The sequence below is a fragment of the Plutella xylostella genome, chromosome 8 (genome assembly GCF_932276165.1).
Source record: "Plutella xylostella chromosome 8, ilPluXylo3.1, whole genome shotgun sequence".
Classification (NCBI taxonomy): domain Eukaryota; kingdom Metazoa; phylum Arthropoda; class Insecta; order Lepidoptera; family Plutellidae; genus Plutella; species Plutella xylostella.
The window spans coordinates 206,600-225,044 of NC_063988.1; the positions used below are offsets into that span (position 1 = coordinate 206,600).

At 42.8% G+C, this 18,445-nt stretch overlaps 3 protein-coding genes across 4 annotated transcripts in view; 1 reads left to right on the forward strand and 2 right to left on the reverse strand.

The window, feature by feature from the left end:
• LOC119693023 overlaps positions 1-18,445 on the forward strand; it is a 33,894-nt gene that overhangs the window by 5,019 nt on the left and 10,430 nt on the right. The window contains exon 1 of one of the 2 annotated variants that reach the window (XM_048622623.1): positions 2,154-2,437. The exons of the other annotated variant lie outside the window; for it this stretch is intronic. The gene's annotated coding sequence lies outside the window, so the exon portion shown is untranslated. Of the gene's footprint in view, positions 1-2,153; positions 2,438-18,445 lie in introns of those variants that run through there. 2 annotated transcript variants of the gene reach the window in all.
• On the reverse strand, positions 10,058-11,411 carry LOC105394694 (acyl-coenzyme A thioesterase 13). Its single transcript, XM_011566601.3, has 3 exons — positions 11,238-11,411; positions 10,830-11,017; positions 10,058-10,507 (listed from the first exon to the last, which is right to left on the reverse strand). Exons 1-3 carry the CDS (start codon positions 11,319-11,321, stop codon positions 10,351-10,353), a joined length of 429 nt encoding a protein of 142 aa, XP_011564903.2. The 5' UTR covers positions 11,322-11,411; the 3' UTR covers positions 10,058-10,350.
• LOC105394697 (beta-mannosidase) lies at positions 11,800-17,529 on the reverse strand. Its single transcript, XM_038115230.2, has 12 exons — positions 17,328-17,529; positions 16,839-16,985; positions 16,414-16,562; positions 16,073-16,266; positions 15,614-15,866; positions 15,122-15,284; positions 14,518-14,643; positions 14,003-14,177; positions 13,014-13,587; positions 12,804-12,933; positions 12,215-12,600; positions 11,800-12,088 (listed from the first exon to the last, which is right to left on the reverse strand). Exons 1-12 carry the CDS (start codon positions 17,479-17,481, stop codon positions 11,846-11,848), a joined length of 2,694 nt encoding a protein of 897 aa, XP_037971158.2. The 5' UTR covers positions 17,482-17,529; the 3' UTR covers positions 11,800-11,845.

The window sequence follows — 18,445 nt, forward strand, 5'->3', positions numbered from 1 at the left end:
GACAGCTCACGTAAATGTCTAATATTTCTTCATTCCATAACTTTTTATGTTTGCCAGTAGTGGTAATTCGCTCTTGCGGTTTTATGGAACCCATCTAATCTTTATCAATATGTAATTCATTAGTAAGTAATCAGATATAAATCAATTTAGTTCGCTCTCACCGGAACAGATAAGTTTGTGACACTGTAACTGGGTACCTAAGTACATAAATAACACAGAAAAGTCACCAAAAAGTAGTCAGTAAGTTAGTTTTAATTATCGACCAAACCCATAATAATATTTAATGAAAACGTTGGCTTGTGGAAAAGCTCCCCCTTAGGCATCAGGTACCTACTAGTACCAGTGGCTACCAGTGGGCACTCTGATAGCATTAATCCATTTCGTCGCCCCCGATCAAAGCGAGCCGCGCCTCGTACGGTTCTATTCAAATGATTTCTATAAGTAGGTACGGAACTTGCACAGTCATTTGGCAAACTAAAGCTTTCAATAGTTTCAATAGACAACAATTACAAATAGGAATACACGGACCTACTATCGCCCAACCTATCGAGTTTATTACTATTTCCTGATATATTTTTTTATTTAAAATACCCATGTAACCCACCAAAGCAAGCAGTCACCATAGGACTGCAACAACAACAAAAAATATACTTAGGTAAAATTGGAAGAATATAAGGGATCCAGACCTCAATATCTTGTAAGTTTGTACCAGTAAAGCTATCTTCGTCATTGTATAAGCATGTAGGTTTATACCGTGGGTCTATAAATGCTGTCGGAAGTAAAAAGCTCGACTTCGCAAGCTGCACGCACCCGCTGACCCACATACCGCGTGGAGCCGCGGCGAGCAGGGAGCAGCACGGAAGCTTTCACTACTGCAGTAACCTGGTTTAGGTAAGACTTATTTACTACTCACAGAGTGAAGTTATCGGACGGGGTACTGAAGCACACTGAAGGCTCCCAGCTTTGTTATTTCTACTTGTCTTTCAGTTATTATAATATAAAGGGTGATTTCCAATTTGGAATATTAATCATGAGGCGAACAACCGTAAAAGGTCTGGGAAAGGCACAACCGTAGCACTCGTAGTTAGGTGGGTACCACAGGTCTATCCATTATTGTGCAATTTGCTCAGTACTACAGGTATTGCTCAATTAAGTATAAGTATGTTGTATTGCAATGTTTTTATTTCACTAACTTTTCATTATGCAAATCTAATATTTTTAGCTATCGATGCAGCCCTGGAACTTCCATAGCGTGACTTCGCGTGGTTATAGGGGCCATTGCATTTCGCGTAACAACTCGCGAATACAACCCCAGAGGGTGAAGCTTTCACCGCAAAGCCCGGGCTTTTATAACAACCTCCCTTATTGTAACCTTGTACTTAATAACGTACTTTTGTTAACGCTTCGGCAGTCACACAGGTGGCGCATAAATAAGGAATGCCTGGACGGAGCTCCCCTCAGCATTCAAGAGCTCGTAAATTCACGCTAAGCAGAATAAGCAGGGCAGATTTACCAAGAAATATGTAGGTACCTACCTGCCTACGTAGTGTAGTACGGTCGGTCATTTTAACTTTTTACGCAGGTATGTAGGTAGGTATCATTACCTAGATAGATAATTTAACACGTAGTTAAAAGTTAATTTTATAACTACCCGAAATTCTACTTAAGTAGGATTAACTTTTTAATCTAATGAAAATTATTCCCCTTCGGAGAAGAAAACTATATGTGAAAAAATATTCAACACACATAAGACTTTAGAGTGAGTTTAGAGGTACATTTTCTCGTATCACCCGTAGCAACGCGGGACGCGTGTCGGGAAATCAAGATGGCGAATTGGCGGGATTTTCCGAGGCTGTGTTTCCCGCGCTATTGATCGACGTCCGTCCGTTCTGAAACGCTATTTATCGGATCCTTTCGAACGTGCCTAGTTTGCAGTGTTTACTATTGAAATTTATAATATTTGTATTTATTATGTAGTTATTATGTAAGAATTATAACTATTTACCTAACTGCAATCTAGGTTTCTCAATAGTCTTTTCACATGAGACGGAAATCTGAACTAACAAAAGATGTATAAGTACTTTAACTTGAATGAATAAATTTTCTAACCGGCACAGTATCTGCTTGACAGGTCGCCAGCTAGGGACCAGCCGGGCCGGTGACTCGTAATTTGCAGTGCGTTCTGAAACTGAAACTGCGCATGTTTCCCGTGAGCCGGCGGCGGCAGTCGGCGGCGTGGGTCGTTGCCGGCGTCAGTCCGCGCCGTCCCGCCAACGCCACGCACCGTGCGTCGCCAAATTCTACAACCTTCCAAAAACAAACAATCAGATAAATCCCCACCCTGCTTCCGTGTTTATTGTGTATTTTTTTGTGCTGTGAGGTGGTCGGTGGCTGTGCAATCAGCGTCGTGTTGACAAGCGGAGATGCTGAGGGGCCGGTGAGTGTTGTGATGGTGGTGTTAGTTAGGCGGCGCGTGTCGCGGTTTACTTACCATTGTGTCGCTTTGTGAAGGGAGAAGCTAATTCGTTTTTATTATTCTACTTTTGGTATTCAATTAGGTAGGTATGCAGTGGATCTTTGTAGCTGTGTTGTGGGAGGCTGTAGTGTAGATGTATAATAGATACCGTGCGTTACATAAAATCCTGCGGTAGATGTTGGCCTGATAAATGTGGAGGTGTAAATAAAGACTACAATGTTTCTTATTTTCACTATAAGTATATCCAGGAATTAATGTAAGTACCTAGTTACCTACAGATTTATACATTCCATACCCAGTTGTAAATAAAGTTAGCCCAAATAGGAAAAAATTACAAAAAAAATCCCTTTTAACTGTTATTACTTTTTGTAAACAGTGCGTTATTAAATCACGCAAAGTAATAATTACCGTTATGCCTATAGGTACCTAGACTACCTAGTTGTACTAATACAGCTATAGGAAGGAACTATATTACTATTGGGATGGAATTATTCAAAGAAAACAATACAAGTTCTCATCATTTAAACTCCAACGTATACCTAATAACCTCTGCCCGTGTGACCGACTGCGTTCCACATCCCAGACATATTCATTAACAGTTAATACTACATAATATAATAAGGAGGCTGATGGGTGTTCGCTGTGGTCCATAGATAAATATTTAACAAACTACTGACACCCTAACTGCATCACAAATCCGAACCGCCAATACTACTGATTGGTAATGAGAGTGGCGCCCACCGTGGGGCCGGACCGCGCTCCCATTACATTGATATATCGTGTCGTGTCTCTCTCTGCTCGCTGCAGCCACTTCATCCCCTCGCCACTGACGAACAAATACACCAAACACCAGTATTTGTTACATTTCCGGTCAATCCACGTAAGTTATATTGATGGATTAACTAACTACTTAACTAACACCGGTTTTAGAGAATTTGATACAAATCGATACGCGACTAGTTATTTGATGCAAAATCCTAACTTACATATAATATTATATCCCGGAATTCCCACGGGAATTTTTTTTAAGGCGAAGCGAAGCTCGCGGGCACTGCTAGTACATAATTATTAATGTATTCGTATTTTATGTCCTTTGTTATGCAACATGGTTAGCTTTTGGCACAGTTCTGAATGAAAATCGATGTTGAAGCCTGTTGAATAAATGTAAAGCGAAGAGCTTCTTCTCCTTCGTGTTTTGCCGAATCCCGTGGTTAGTAATATTGCGCTAAAATAAAACGAAAAGCTGTCTTTTTTGTTTCAATCTATACCAAAGGAGTAGCTTATGAGTTATTATATAAAATCTATACATTACACGGAGCTACACTGCAATGAACAGACAGACAGACTACCTACTACCTACCTAGGCACTCGTACGTAGATAGCTATAGCATCCTTATACTCGAACTCTCGTCTCAAAATTGAGTAACTAACTGCAGCATCCGCTCGATCATAGCCAGATTCCAGGAATCCTATTGTGTAGTAACGAGTACCTAGGTACATCTGCAAGTAACTATGTACCTACTCGTATATAGGCTAAGTCAGTAAATAGGTATCATTTTGTGCTACGGCGCACTTAGGGTTACTCGGGTAGGGGCTACGGTAACTCTACAAACCATTATCCTTTTAGTTGATGAGTGGTTTCATCCTAACTAGCTGTTCCTGCGCGCTTCGCTTCGCCTTAAAAAGTTTTCCCGTGGGAATTCCGGGATAAAAAGTAGCCTATGTTCTTTCCCAGGGTCTAGACCGTATAATGTATACCAAATTTCCGTATAATGTATTATTATTATTTATGTAAGTTAAATAGGTTAAAGTCCAATCACAATAACATCCATCTACTGCTCGCCAAAACAAAAGAGAAACCCGGAGACTACAGAAGAGGATTTCAATAGATTCTTCGAGTCACTTGGTCATAGATTTATTGTCGGAGGGGACTGGAATGCAATAAGAACCTACAATGGGGATCACGCCTCACCACAACACGAGGACGTAACTTAAAAAGGAGCATGGACTACCACAAGCTTAACGCCCTGACAACTTGTGAACCAACATACTGGCCCACTGACCCACAAAAACTCCCAGATCTGTTGGACTTCTTCATCTACAAAGGCGTGCAGACTCACTTTCTGTCAGTAGAAAGCTGCCATGACTCATCCTCGGATCATACACCAGTCATAGCGACTCTGAGCTATACCATTATTGAACGTCCCGTCAATCCGTACCTGTGCAACAATCACACAGATTGGGAAAACTTCAGGAGACATCTTAATGATAACTTAAATCTCAAACTTTGTCTGAAAAGTGAAGATGATATAGATACTGCCACCGAACATATCATAACATCCATTCAAAGAGCAGCATGGGCAAGTACTCCATCCCAGAAGGAATCATCTAATAATAAAGCACACTCCAATCTTCCGTTTATTGTAAAGCAGAAAGTTTTAGAAAAACGTAGACTTCGACGCATTTGGCAGAATAGCCGGCATCCAGCAGATAAACGGGAATACAACAAGTCAGCTGCAAGCCTCAAAAGGTTTCTTGTGGAAATAGAAAATGAAACATTGCAACAGCGCTTGGAAAACTTGACAGCCAAAACTCCAGCAAAAGTTGAAAACTCCCTGTGGCAAACTGTCAAATCAAGAAACAAACCACAACTGGCTCAACATCCCCTAAAAACGGATCGTGGCACGTGGGCAAAAACGGACCCCGAAAGAGCTGAAGCCTATGGCTTATTCCTAAGTGATGTGTTCCAACCGAACAGCAGCATGGGAACAGAGACATTAGATGAAGAAGTTAGAAAGTTTCTTGAATCTGACCTACAACTCAGTCTGCCCTTACAACACTGCACACCGACAGAGGTCCGGAATACAATAAAACTACTGGAACTAAAAAAGGCACCAGGATTTGATCTTATAACAGCAGAGATACTAAAACAACTTCCTAAAAAGGCAATAGTATTCATAACCACACCGTTCAATGCTATATTGAGAATGTCATACTTTCCTCGTGTATGGAAAGTTTCCCAGATAAAAATGGTACCTAAACCTGGGAAGCCTCCGCACCTGACTTCCTCGTACCGGCCAATCAGCTTGCTACCAGTGCTATCAAAAGTACTAGAAAAAATTATCAGTGCTCGATTAAATCAAAGCCTTAAAGACGCCAGTACTATCCCTGACCACCAGTTTGGGTTTAGAAAAAACCATGCCACTGTTGAACAAGTACACAGGGTCTGTGAACACATTAGGGAAGCTCTGGAATGTAAGAAGTACTGCTCAGGAGTATTTTTGGATGTTCAACAAGCCTTTGACAAGGTTTGGCATAATGGCCTGCTGTACAAGTTGAAAAAGTCACTGCCCCACAACTTGTACCTACTACTAAAGTCATACTTAGAACATCGCATATTTTATGTCAAGATTAATGACTCAGTCTCAGAGTTCTACGAGATCAATGCAGGAGTTCCTCAAGGCTCAGTGCTGGGACCGTCGCTGTACCTACTCTATACTGCTGATGTGCCTGAATCAGACAATGTGATGACCGCTACCTTTGCAGACGATACCGCTGTTCTTGCTTCGGATGAAAATAACAATTTGGCATCTGAAATTTTACAGAGCCATTTAGATAAAGTTAATGAATGGATGAAAGATTGGCGAATAAAGGCTAGCGCAACTAAGTCGAATCATGTCACATTTACCTTGAGGAAACAAGACTGCCCTCCAGTGAAACTTGGAAACGAAGTGCTCCCCCATCAATCTACTGTAAAGTACCTGGGCTTCCACTTAGACAGGAAACAAACTTGGAAATGCCATATTCAGAAGAAAAGAGACGAGCTAAATCAGAGATACCGATCACTGGAGTGGCTTATGGGTAGGAAATCTAGACTATCACTCGAAAATAAATTGTTGATTTACAAAACAGTCCTGAAACCCGTGTGGACCTACGGTATTCAACTGTGGGGATTTCAAAACGGAGTACTCAAAGCCATAGTAAATGCACCCTGGTTCACCAGAATGGATGAGGTGCATGAATATTTGAAAATGCCTACCGTGAGAGAGGAGGTTGCAAAACTTACAAGAACCTACCGAGACAGGATTGTAAATCACCCAAACAAACTGGCCACTGACCTTACCAGTAATGTACCCACCAGAAGACTAAAAAGAAAAAATATCTGGGATAACATAGACCTATAATACATTAAGAAGGCAACCTGACAATGGGAGGGTATGCCTGCAAAGCCAAATAAACAATGAAATGAACTGCTTATGGTTATATTAAACCGATCGCAAGTTGGCAAACAAAATATGAAAAAAAAAAAAAAAAAGTTAAATAGGTAGTTAGTTTGTATTTTTCGTTTTTATCTTAGATATGTTTTAGTTTAGGTACTTTCCACATTGTTTTTTGTTTAAATTGTTTCAAGTAGGTACTTATAGCTTTTTATTGTATTATAGGAGTTTAAAAACTTTAGTTTTCCACCAAACAAAGGTTGGTTGGAAGAAATTGCTTCTTGGCAATAAGCCCGCCTCTGTATATACTTACTACTTTTAAGTCCATTTTTGTAACTATTTCTATTATTATACAATAAAGTGTTTATAATTAAATAAATTTCATTCAAATCCGTTCAGTAGTTTTGGCGTGAAAGAGTAACAGACAGACAGAAAGACAGACACAGTTACTTTCGCATTTATAATATTAGTTAGGCTAGGATGGTATATAAGGTATGATAGGATAGGTGGTTAGAATTTTTATTTGATTGTATGAGAACCACTCCCATGTTTACATACATTTCTCACTAATGTCTCCTTTACTGATATGAGGCTAAACGTTTCGTAGCCCAGGTCTAGGGACTTCCTATACTGGGGGTGAACGACCCGTGCCGTGCCTGGGGAAGCTTCGTATTTGCGAAATGCTGCCCTAATATTAGGGCACTAATGTCTTTATTTCAATGCACTTGCTTTTGCTATTTGGCAAGGGGACCGATCATTAAAATCGTTTGCTAACAGTACTTTGAGTCACCGTAATAATGTCTGTTTTCCTATAACCAGAGGAAGTCAGGAACAATTTGCTGACGCGGAAGGGAAACGTGAAAAGTGTTTTGAGTCGTGCGGACAGCGGCCCGGCCTGCGCCCGGCCTGCGGACAGGGATATGAAAAATATTAAATTATTATTTTACCATAACGGGATTTCCGGTAGACATGTTGGTTTTAATAATGGCTTATAGTTTCGGTTGGTCATGCATGCAGACCATTTAATTTTAATTGGTGGTAGTAGGTACCAGGAATAAGGATATGTATTGTAAGTACCTACCTAACTATATGTAAGTACTTATAACACCAACTCCAAACTGTAAATAAACGAAGCCAAACTCTGATGCTTTTGTTTCTCAATACAAGTGAGTATTCATTTGTGCAATGCACATTATAGGGGAAGATGACTCCTAGATCTGCAACAAATCGTCACAAAGCAAGACGTATAGCCGCGCGCGTCGACACGGGCGCTGAGCTCGATCCAATTTGCACCCCCGCGCCCTCTGCAGCCCTGGTACCTCATCCGCACCAGCCGACACGATTCATTCAATTTTAAACTTTAACGGAATTGCGTTGCTATTGCTAGATTCCTGTCCCACCCCTCCGTTAGCGGAGTTTTCGTTGTGAATTTAAAATACAAGTGTGTTTGTTTGAGGGAACTCCGACAGGACCTACAACACGATTGTAAATTACAGTGACTTTTCCGGTTCAATGAAATGTAAATAAACAATGCCCGCCAGCACCGTCGCTTCAGAGCTTTTCATCACAGCCGCTCACTGAAAACTTTCAAGTGATAATTCAGTTTTTCTCGAGAGATTAATGGGAATTCTTGGACAGTTTGAAGATGAAAAATTCATTAAAACCGTCAAGAAACGAGGCACGGGCGGGATAAATTCTGCTTTCATCTCCGCACACAATAACTCTCGAGAGCGCTATCAAGTCAAACGCTTTTTGGTGAGCTAGGTAGGTAGCACGCGCGAAGCATTTGTGAATACAAATGGACGAATCTGCAGTGTATTAAGACGAAAATAGACGCGGTGGAATTTCTGTTTAGATTTTGAGTGATTCAATCTGTTCAACCTTCCTATAGGATAGGTTACTATTACTAGCACTACACATCAGTCAGTTGCTTGAAGCAACAGCACTGGGCGTATCTACATAAGTACTTTTACCTATCTACTATACAGTGGTAGTTCCGAGTCACTTATCTGATTCCCTTGGGATTCCAATCGAAGCTAAAATTTTTACTTTCTAAGTTCAGATCCGAAATTTCGACATAAAGTAGGTACCTAACCTATATGAAAACCCAAGTTTAAGATGCTGTACCCAAGCATTTCCTATCTCTTACATTTCTATACGTATGTAGGGAGGTAGCTTTGATAACGTAACAAAAGTTTCCTCTCCGTGCCGCAGCGACTGTCTGTAGTCTGTCTGAGCGCGGCGCGTGACGAGACTCACAATGTCTTCTGCCATCCTAGTACCCGCTAGTAGCTACTCAAACTTTACTTCTTTCTTGTTCTTTACTTCCTTGACAAACAGTAGAGTTTTCTGGCGAAATTCCTACCTACGAACAAAAAGGCCCTTTCATATTATTACGGTATCTCTCTAAACCAAACTGAAATCATTCATGGATGTTACTTACCTGTAAGTATAAAATTTCCATAATCATTGACACAATACTTTTTATTCCTGATGTGAACTAGGTACTCCTATTTTAATTAAAATGAATGAACTGCGACTACAGACTACAGAGTCTGCAGACATCTGTACAACGAATGAAACGTCCGGAAAAAAGTAAACAGCGATTTTAATTGAGTTTGAGAGAGTTAATTAAAGTGCAGCGCCCGGAGTGGCTCGCTCCTGCCGACAGGTAGCCGGGCCACAGCTGGGTTCTATATGCTGTGTTATTGGCTTATTGCGTCATTTGAGAAATGTTTACATGAATACGTAAGATTTGGGATCCAAGTCGGGCATAGAAAACTTGCAAATGATAGGTCTGGAAAAGATTAATCACATCTAACAATCTTATTTTTGCTGAAGTTTCATAAGACTAATGGTACCTACCTCTACTCGTGAGCCCGTGATCTGTCGAGCACCATCTGAGGAGATAACTGCCCCCCCCCCCCCCCACGCTCACCCCTTCCACCTACCACCCATCCCTCCCCGCGCTCACTATTCATATTACGTAACCCCAGCACAGAGATCCTGCTACACGATTATAAAACCACACTCGAAGCAGAAAAGGTCGTTTCAATTCAACGCGTAATAGCAGTGGTCAGGTTGTAATTGCTGTGGCAAAATACGCGTTACGTGTTTACGTTAGGGTCCAAAATTACTAGTTTTATACAAGGCTGCCCGGTGTTAGCTATAATACCTGAAAATGCATGCAATATTTCATATTTATGGCGTTTGAGGGGCTGAATAATGGTCAGCCGCGTCTTATTAACATTCTGTGTATAAATATATACATATAGTGCGGCCCTACTAGGTGCTACTTATACTAGCATGTAGAAATTATAAGCATACCTTTAGATTTTTAGATTAATAACAGGCTTTTCATACAAAAGATATTTTACATCAATTCAGTTAAATGAGCTTTAATATGCACATTTAAAAAATAAATACTCACTAAATTATAAATAATATAAAGTTTAAATATCATGTTAAATCTTAACTTAATCATCACAAAATATTTGACTAACTATCACTATGGTTTCTTATGTAAGTACTTACCTACATCATCAGTAGGTAATATTTTTAAAATCATTCACATATTTAAAAATTAGGTAATGGAGGATCCTACAACATACTTAAAAATCTTTGTTATTTGTTTTCTAATAGAATTAATAAGTAAAATTAGATACCAATGTACTTGGTGTGCCGGCCGGCCGCTAGCACTTTGTTGTTGTCCTTATTTCTGACTTCAACTTCTAGGAAAGCTATTTTCTTCCCAGTTTTCTTGGTGATTGCTTCCACCTCTATGTTGTCGCCTTCCCGCGCCGCTGTGTAGTAACTGAAATTATATTATAGTATAAAGAATATATTTAAATATTAATTTTCCAGCAAAACACCAACTATAACATTTAAAAGTTTTAATATTTAGAATGGTACACATAATATTTATTTTTCTAAAGCTACAGCCTGTTTAATATGTATTAGATTTTGCCAAGCTCAAGATACAAAAGCTTTTCTTTCATAAAAATGATTTTAAAAATATATTTAGTTAGATGTGTAGGCAATAAGTCCAATTTGAGTGAAAATCTAGGTACTTTCCCTTTTTAGTTCAGAGGAAAAGATAATAATTTAGTGAAATGCTCCATCTCTCTCACTCTCACCTGACACTGAGGTCGACGGAGACACCCCGGGTGTCCACAGTCTGGTTGGTGGTGAGTGCGTATGTGGACACAGCATCCACGATGTGCGCAATGAACCCCCCGTGCAGGGTGCCCCGCTGGTTCAGGTGCTCCGGGCCCACGCGGAATTCTGTCACCATCCTGCCCTCCCCACAGTGAAGCACTTTCAGCTGGAATATACGAACTCAGATATAGTTTAGTTACCCTTGTGGTATCGGGAGGAATAATATATAAGCACATAGTTGAATACACGTGAAAAGCTTTCTATATGTATAGCTATACTATATGTACACATATATAAGGAATTGAAGGTGAAGTTCATAGAACAACTTGGTATGGTTATGTAAATGAAGCACCCTGATAAACCCTAAATAAATAAGCATTGATTACCTTTCTCAAATGTTGATCAAAGCATTTCGTAGTTGCGATAGCTTTTGTGAACAACTCGGCCACTTTAGCACCTTTGTCGACCATTTCTCACACTTCCTATGTCCGCATTCACTGATCTTTTCAAAATTTGTTTACCGCAGCGGCAAAGCAAAGATGTACGAAAATCTGACGAAAAATCGGAAAATTTTGACACAAATCAGCTGTGCACTGTGATATGATGTCATTTTGACGTATCAAATGTCAACGGTGTTGCGTAAACGTCAGAAAAATTTCATTTGTGTTATCTGTGTCACAACCAAATCATTATTCTGAGCTCTAAAATGGTGTGATTTCGGGAGTCGGGACTTCGGGACGGGTTCCTTGTAAGTCGTGCACACTTGGCAGACTTCCATGCGCCAGATGTGTATACAGCGCAGCGCGCTTCTGGAAATGGGAAAATACTCACCGCTTGCCTAGACGAATCGTGTTTTTCACATCATAATCTCTAGGTTCTCAACATTTATTTCGCCCTACACTATTTAATATCTGTAATATGTATTAATTAAAATCAAACATAAAAACCGTAACAAAACACTTTATTCCCATTCACACTAGCCAACATCATAAAACTACGAAATCTCGTTCAAATAATACTGGTACGTGATAGCCTTCTGTAGCTCACTCGTGGTGATATTCCCCGTGGTGAGGAAGGCGGTGCGCAGGTAGGGCTGCGTGAGGATGAACCCGTTGTCCCGGAAGCGGCCCGGAGCCGGCGCCTCCAGCCACAGGAACAGCACCACGCGGTCTGTGACGATGTGCACGATGTGCTGCGTCTCGCCAGAGTGGAGGCGGATGCGGTGGGATACCGTTATCTGGGAAAAGATAGAATGGTTCAAGTTTCAAATTGTGCGACCGTTTCTGGTCAATATTTTACGTTTAATTCGATTTTTATTTGATAAAAAGGCGTTAACTATCTGCAATCATGTTTAGGTACTTACCTGTATAGTTGGCTTTTGCAACCCCACAACATCCTTCAGCGGCACCGGGAAGACATAGTTCATGGGAGACCACGCGACGCCTTCGGCCTTCAACGAGAACCTCAGAAACACCTCCTTCTTATTCTGCTTCCAGAGGTCCAGGGTTATGTCCTGTTTCTGAGCGCTCAGCGGCTTAGCGCTTACGGTATAGGTCTTTGAGTCTACAGGGGTGAGGCTGGTCCAGTTGAAGACCTCGACCAGCAGCTGCCCCGCCAGGAGGGGCACGAGGCGGTCGTTGAGGAGGTACACGTCCACTTTCCCGGTCAAATGGAGACGCGGGGAGACCAGGACAGGAGCGAAGAATGACTTCGCGAAGTAATGCAGCATCTTCCACTTGCCTCCGTATTCTGGAAGGAGTTGGGGTTTATAGATTTTTCAGTCTTGAATCACTATATATATTTTATATCAGTGCTATGCTCTATAATCAGAACTATAATGTTACGTGTCATAAAACATGTAAGTAATTAACTAATGGATGGAAAAATCTCGGATCGTCATTTGTTTTTATGTGCGGGATAGCTAATCGATTGAATAGTTATTCAGTCCTCACCGATGCCGGACCAGGAGGGCGCCTGCCACACGTCGTTGAGCTGCCAGTACAGCGCGCCCATCGTGAACCACGTGGCCTGGCTCTGCCGGTAGAACTCCGTCTCCGTCTTTATGGACATGGCTTGCGATATCTGCAAGAAGTCATGGTGGTTTACTACAAGGACGAATGAATGAACCTGGTGAAATACAATGATGGTTGTAAATGCCTTACCTGACTGTAAAAAATGAACTTCTCGAAATACTTGGTGTCGTTTTTAAACAGCTGCAAGTGTCTGTTCATCTCGCTCTCGATAAAGCTGTAGCCATTCGGGCTGTGTTGTCGGTGCGCCATGAACTCACTGTCTAGGCTCAAATCCTCGGACTTATTCGTTGCCGTCTTTAGCGTTGTGAGAGACGGGAGGGACTGGAATCCGTATTCCGAGGCAAAGCGTGTAAGAGGGTAGATGTCGAAGCTCCAGCCATCCGCTAAATAGTTGTAGTAGTGAGTGTCTCCGTAGTTAGGGCTGTAAGGGTTGGCCGCGATATACCCTTCTCTTTCCGACTCGAGGCCGTTCGAGGGGCTAGAAACGACATATCTTCTGCTCGGGTCTAATGAATGGACTATGGGCTTGATGGTGTCGACGTACAGCTTGATGTACTCCGCCTTGTATTTGTCGAACTCGCTGGGGTGCGTGTACCAGCTACCGCGCAGGGCCACTTCGTTCTCGTTGTTGCCGCCCCACAGGGCCAGGGAAGGGTGGTGCTGTAGGCTTAGCACATTCTGTTCAATTTCCACTCGGACTGTGCTGTAAAAAGGAAGGACACTCTTGAATGCTATCGAGACATTTCAGTCATTATTAGTTGAGCTGAGCGTAGTGTACCTACACGAAATCTGAATAATTTGTGAGGGTTCTTTCGATAAGATAGTCCGACCACTTGATCCAATTTAACTTTACGATACGAATAAGTACTATTGCCAAATCTAAAGTGAAACAACCGCAGTTAACAGATAAAAATGCCAGATTATCATAATAAAGATTTACTTATAGAGATCTCGAATCCATAATAAATAACAGCCTTAGGTATTATCGAAATCACTAGGAAAACGAAATCAAACTGCTTAGGCCCTCTAGCGCAACAACCCATACAGGAGAAAGATTAAACAGAAAGTTCTTTAGCACATAGACAAACAGGTTAGCAGGCAACTTGTACAACACTCACTCTAAAAACTCCTTGTCAGTGGGGTACATGGAGCAGGCGAACATGAGGTCCTGCCACACCAGCAGCCCGAGCTTGTCGCAGCGTTGGTAGAACCGCTCGCGCTCGTACACGCCGCCGCCCCACACGCGGACCATGTTCATGTGCGCCTCCACTGCCGCCTGGAGCAGGTTGTCCACTGCCGGGGGATATGGAGCACATTAGAATACATTGTGAATTTATCTGCTTCATCATTAGCTCGTAGTTGGTCACTGCTAAACATAGGTTTCTCCGCTGAAGCGCCACAAGACTTTATAGTTGGCTATAAGTGTATTCCGTCACTCACTACCGAGTCTACCAACTACCTTATAGTCAGGGCGTCCCAAGCCGCATTTCATCTGCACCCGCCTTACTTTAAAATATAATCGTGTATAAGACCATAAGATATGGTAAAATGTACCTATATAAAATAAAGTTCTTTAAACATTTTCGTGTACACATGGGACCCTCGAGTAGGTACAATAAAAGTAGGCTGATACCTCTATCCTCATCTCCGCCGAGCTCGGGCAGGATGTGCGCGGGGATCCAGTTGGAGCCCTTCATGAACAGCGGGTAGCCGTTCACCCTCAGGTAGAACGTCAGCCCCGTCGACTGCGTCATGTTGCCTGGAACATAACACTCCGTTAAACAATACCCCGTCAGAATACCCGTGAAATTACCCAGTCTGATAAAGTCCCTCCCTTCCGAAGGGTCCTAAAACCCTAAATAATAAATTATTTTCCTTTTATTCTTTTGGCCCGAGTGACCTAATAAAAAAGGGATGACCTTTTCGTGTAAATGAACAAAGTCATTGTTTATTAATAGGTCATTACATTAGGTACCTGAGCAGCACTCGACTCGATGCAGAGTCCAGTCATTAGACTGAGTAGCTAATTTGGCGGTAACTAGCTAATTGCTTGTTATGGGCAGAAATACCTGTGGCCTTCACCTATCTGCATTTAACCTTTTTTTTCGTAGACAATTTTTTCATAATTATTAGGTACTCATACAACCTTCCCTTAACCTTCCAGATGTAAATTTAGTTGCGAGATGAACTTAGCTGATAAAATTCCACTGTATTCACTTAAAGATGTGAGTACCTACCCAGCACTTCAGCGATATCCTGCTCCACGACCTCCACCGTCCTAAACCCGACGCGGACGCTCTTGGAGCTGGTCTCTTGTGAGGAGTTGCTGCTGAAGGTCACGGTCAGGTTGTACAGCGGCTGCGCGCCGTAGCCGTTGGGCCACCACAGGCTCACTACGTTCTGTATAAGAGGGAATTTTAGCAGTGAAAGTCTAAAAAGTTGTTAAGAAACTGTTTCAAATTGACCTATGGATATATAAGTAGTTGTGCTATCTTTGTAAGAACAGACGGCCTCAAAATTTAATTGTCCAACGATTTGATGACCTGCCTTTGTTTAAACAACCCACAGTTATTGTTAATCTTAAAAATAACAAGGGCCGGCTTACATTTTGATATAGACGTTCAAAGTCTAAACCAAAACATAGGCCGGCACATCAAAATTTGATGATACCTAACTCTAACCACCGATCACCTCGAGTTAGGCTACATACTACATAGTCACTACCTCACCTCACTGACGATCATGTCGATCTCCGCATTAGCCGTCCCGTCACCCCTGGCGACGAGCGTCACTTCCTTCGCCACAGTGACCGCCCCCTGCGCGCCCAGCGCCAGCCGCGCCAAAAGCTCGCCTGTTTCTTGCCGCCCAGCCAGCTCCAAGTAGACCTTCACCCGCAGCCTCCACTGCTTGTCTTCTCTAGTGATCTGGGTGGTGACGGTGCGGATGATCGCGCTGTCGTAGAACTCGATAAACGCTGATTTCCTGTTGTTTGGAATGAAAGGATAGGTACTCAAATGAAAACATACATCACATCGGTACCTAACTAGCTATGTCACTGTTAATCGTTATCATTAACCTTTGGCAGGTTATGTCGGCACCTCGGTTACCTCGCAATTTACCTAGGCCTTATATCTCCCATATTCATTCTCTACCCTAAGCTAATCAGCCTCCACGTGACCGGTCCTCACCAGAGTCCCTGTCCGGGCGCGGCGGGCCCCCAGTCCCAGGCGAAGGAGGCCTGCATCTTGCGCAGCTGGTTGGCGTGGCACTCGCCGCGGTACACTCCGGGCACGCACGCCGGCGCCGCGTAGTGCCGCGCCGAGCGCCGCGCCGCCGCCAGCACTGCTGACGCGAATGATACGCGGAGCGTGTTCAGGCCTTCCTGCAGATGCACTGGTGGTAAGGAGACTAGAAGACGCTATAGTTACAAGCGAAAAATACCAGGATCATAAGAGATTAATGGTCAGGATTGCAATCAAATAGGGTCAATTTAAAACCTTGGACGTTGATTATGATTAGATGTACTTACCTTCAAATAAGGCTTGACGTCGAACACGTATCTGACGAACATGTTGTTAGTGGCGCCCACGGGCCGGCCGTTCAGCTCCACGAAGGCCACGGTGTCCACGCCCCCCAGCACCAGGTTAGCTGCACGAGTCGCCAGGTGCTCGGCATGCACTGCGGACACGCGTCATGATGAACATGTTATGGAATACTAGTGCCATGTACTACTGAGACTCTTGATTTCTATGATTCTTAGAACTTTGATATTACCCTTAGGTGATAGCTACCCTTATGTATGCTCTCATCTCAACACCCTACGACCGACTGTGTTAAAGTCATAAGGCGAGAGCATACCTATATAGAGGTAGGTAGCTGACACCTGGCAGTAAAATTCAAATAAGTTTTGATACTTTGATTCTGAATCGTATCTTTGTATAAGGATGCTCATACCTTGGAAGTTGGTGCTATATGTGAAGTTATCGTAGCTGACCCATCTGGTGGCGACGTCATTGTCCTGCCACAGCAGGTCGGGGAGCACCCCCGCGCGGCGCAGGTCGGAGTACACGCCGCCCGGGACGCGCCCCGGGACCGAGATCGCTGGAATGTGGAACTGGTTGAGGTTACAGGCTAACGTGGCGTGGGACGCCCGCGGCACCGACAGGACAGGACGGATTGTGACGCTTCTTGGGTAGATGAAATGATGATGATGTAACATTTGTTTATCTACACCTACCTACATCTGTTAGTACACTAAGCTTTAGTCCCATCATTTCTTCGCCAGGCTAATTAACTAGGTCATCATCACATAACTATCTGATTTCTCACAGAAAGCCATTTAAAAAAACAAGTAAGGTAATACTTAGTTAGTTACTGTTTTATTTTATCGCAACCCAACAAAAACAAAAATCCCTGAGCTAATAAAATATAGTAAATACTTACACCCATTCTGATTCTCGACCACCCACTGCACATTCCCACTATCCGAGTCCAGACTCAGTTCGAGCATCGAGCCGTGCCCGGCCGAGCACGCCGCAAGCACCAGCACGAACCAGCGCATGGCTGATGCGGCTCCGAGCGAGGAGTGTGGTCCCATCAGCAAAGCCGAGGTGTCTCTCCCTTGCGAGGAGTGCGGTCCCTAGCGCCGCGCACTGGACACTGCCCGCGTTTGTTTACAACAGCCGCGCCGTGATCGCGATATCACTGTCTCTACATGGCTATAAGCAGTTACTTAATGACACATTGTTATGAAGCCACACACACACATTGAAAGAGATAGGATAGAAACAAAACCATACCTACAAAGTTAATAAACTTGTGGTAGTATCGTAAACTTCAGCGGTTACTAATCTATTCATTAGCCGAATCGAATTGTTTCCCATACTTTACGGTACAATACGAGTATCACGAAGGAGTTGAGATTTCTCGGCGGGCCTGAAGGAGCGATAAAGCAGATTTATGTTCCCGTATCGACCGTCTATCCAAGTTCTAATCCAGTTAGTGCTCGGAACTAAGCATGTGGGGAAGTTGTTGGGAAATCTCTGTTTATATTAGTTATGTTCTGCTATAAAACAAGAAGTTTATCTAAGGTAGAAACGAAATAAGTTACTACCTGACTAGGTACTTAATTATTATCTATCCACTGAGCAAGTCATTCCCTCCCCACAACATAGTGCCTAATTGGACATTTCTTTTCGCTTAAATAATATTTACATGTTGTACGAAAGATAGTTTGTACAAATAGACCCCTCGAAGTACGGGAGGGCCGCAAATACTCAATAAGCAATACTTATAGCGCAGGAAGAGGGGCGGCGCAAGGAGCGTGCCCTGGGGAGCCCCGCATTTGATTACGGTACATATGCAGCAGTCGGCGACGGCGCTCCGAGGGGAGCCTTTATGGCTAAAATGCATTTCTCCGGCGAAAAGTCTTTGATGCTGAAAGTTAGTGGGGTGACGACGCTGTTAGGCGGGGAGATTATTGTTTACGATGCATTGGTTATGCGGAGAGCGTTCTACAAGACTCTTGATATTTTGGATTTTTAATTTACTCCGCTGTGGTA

Coding starts and splice junctions, on each gene's coding strand:
- LOC105394697 (XM_038115230.2), bottom strand. CDS start 17,481: ATGGGACCACACTCCTCGCTCGGAGCCGCATCAGCCATGCGCTGGTTC. Junction 15,867..16,072: donor GCGCCCGGACAGGGACTCTG/GTGAGGACCGGT, acceptor TCCAAACAACAG/GAAATCAGCGTTTATCGAGT. Junction 12,934..13,013: donor AGTTCATTTTTTACAGTCAG/GTAAGGCATTTA, acceptor GACTTCTTGCAG/ATATCGCAAGCCATGTCCAT.
- LOC105394694 (XM_011566601.3), bottom strand. CDS start 11,321: ATGGTCGACAAAGGTGCTAAAGTGGCCGAGTTGTTCACAAAAGCTATC. Junction 11,018..11,237: donor TTGATCAACATTTGAGAAAG/GTAATCAATGCT, acceptor CGTATATTCCAG/CTGAAAGTGCTTCACTGTGG. Junction 10,508..10,829: donor TCCGTCGACCTCAGTGTCAG/GTGAGAGTGAGA, acceptor ATATAATTTCAG/TTACTACACAGCGGCGCGGG.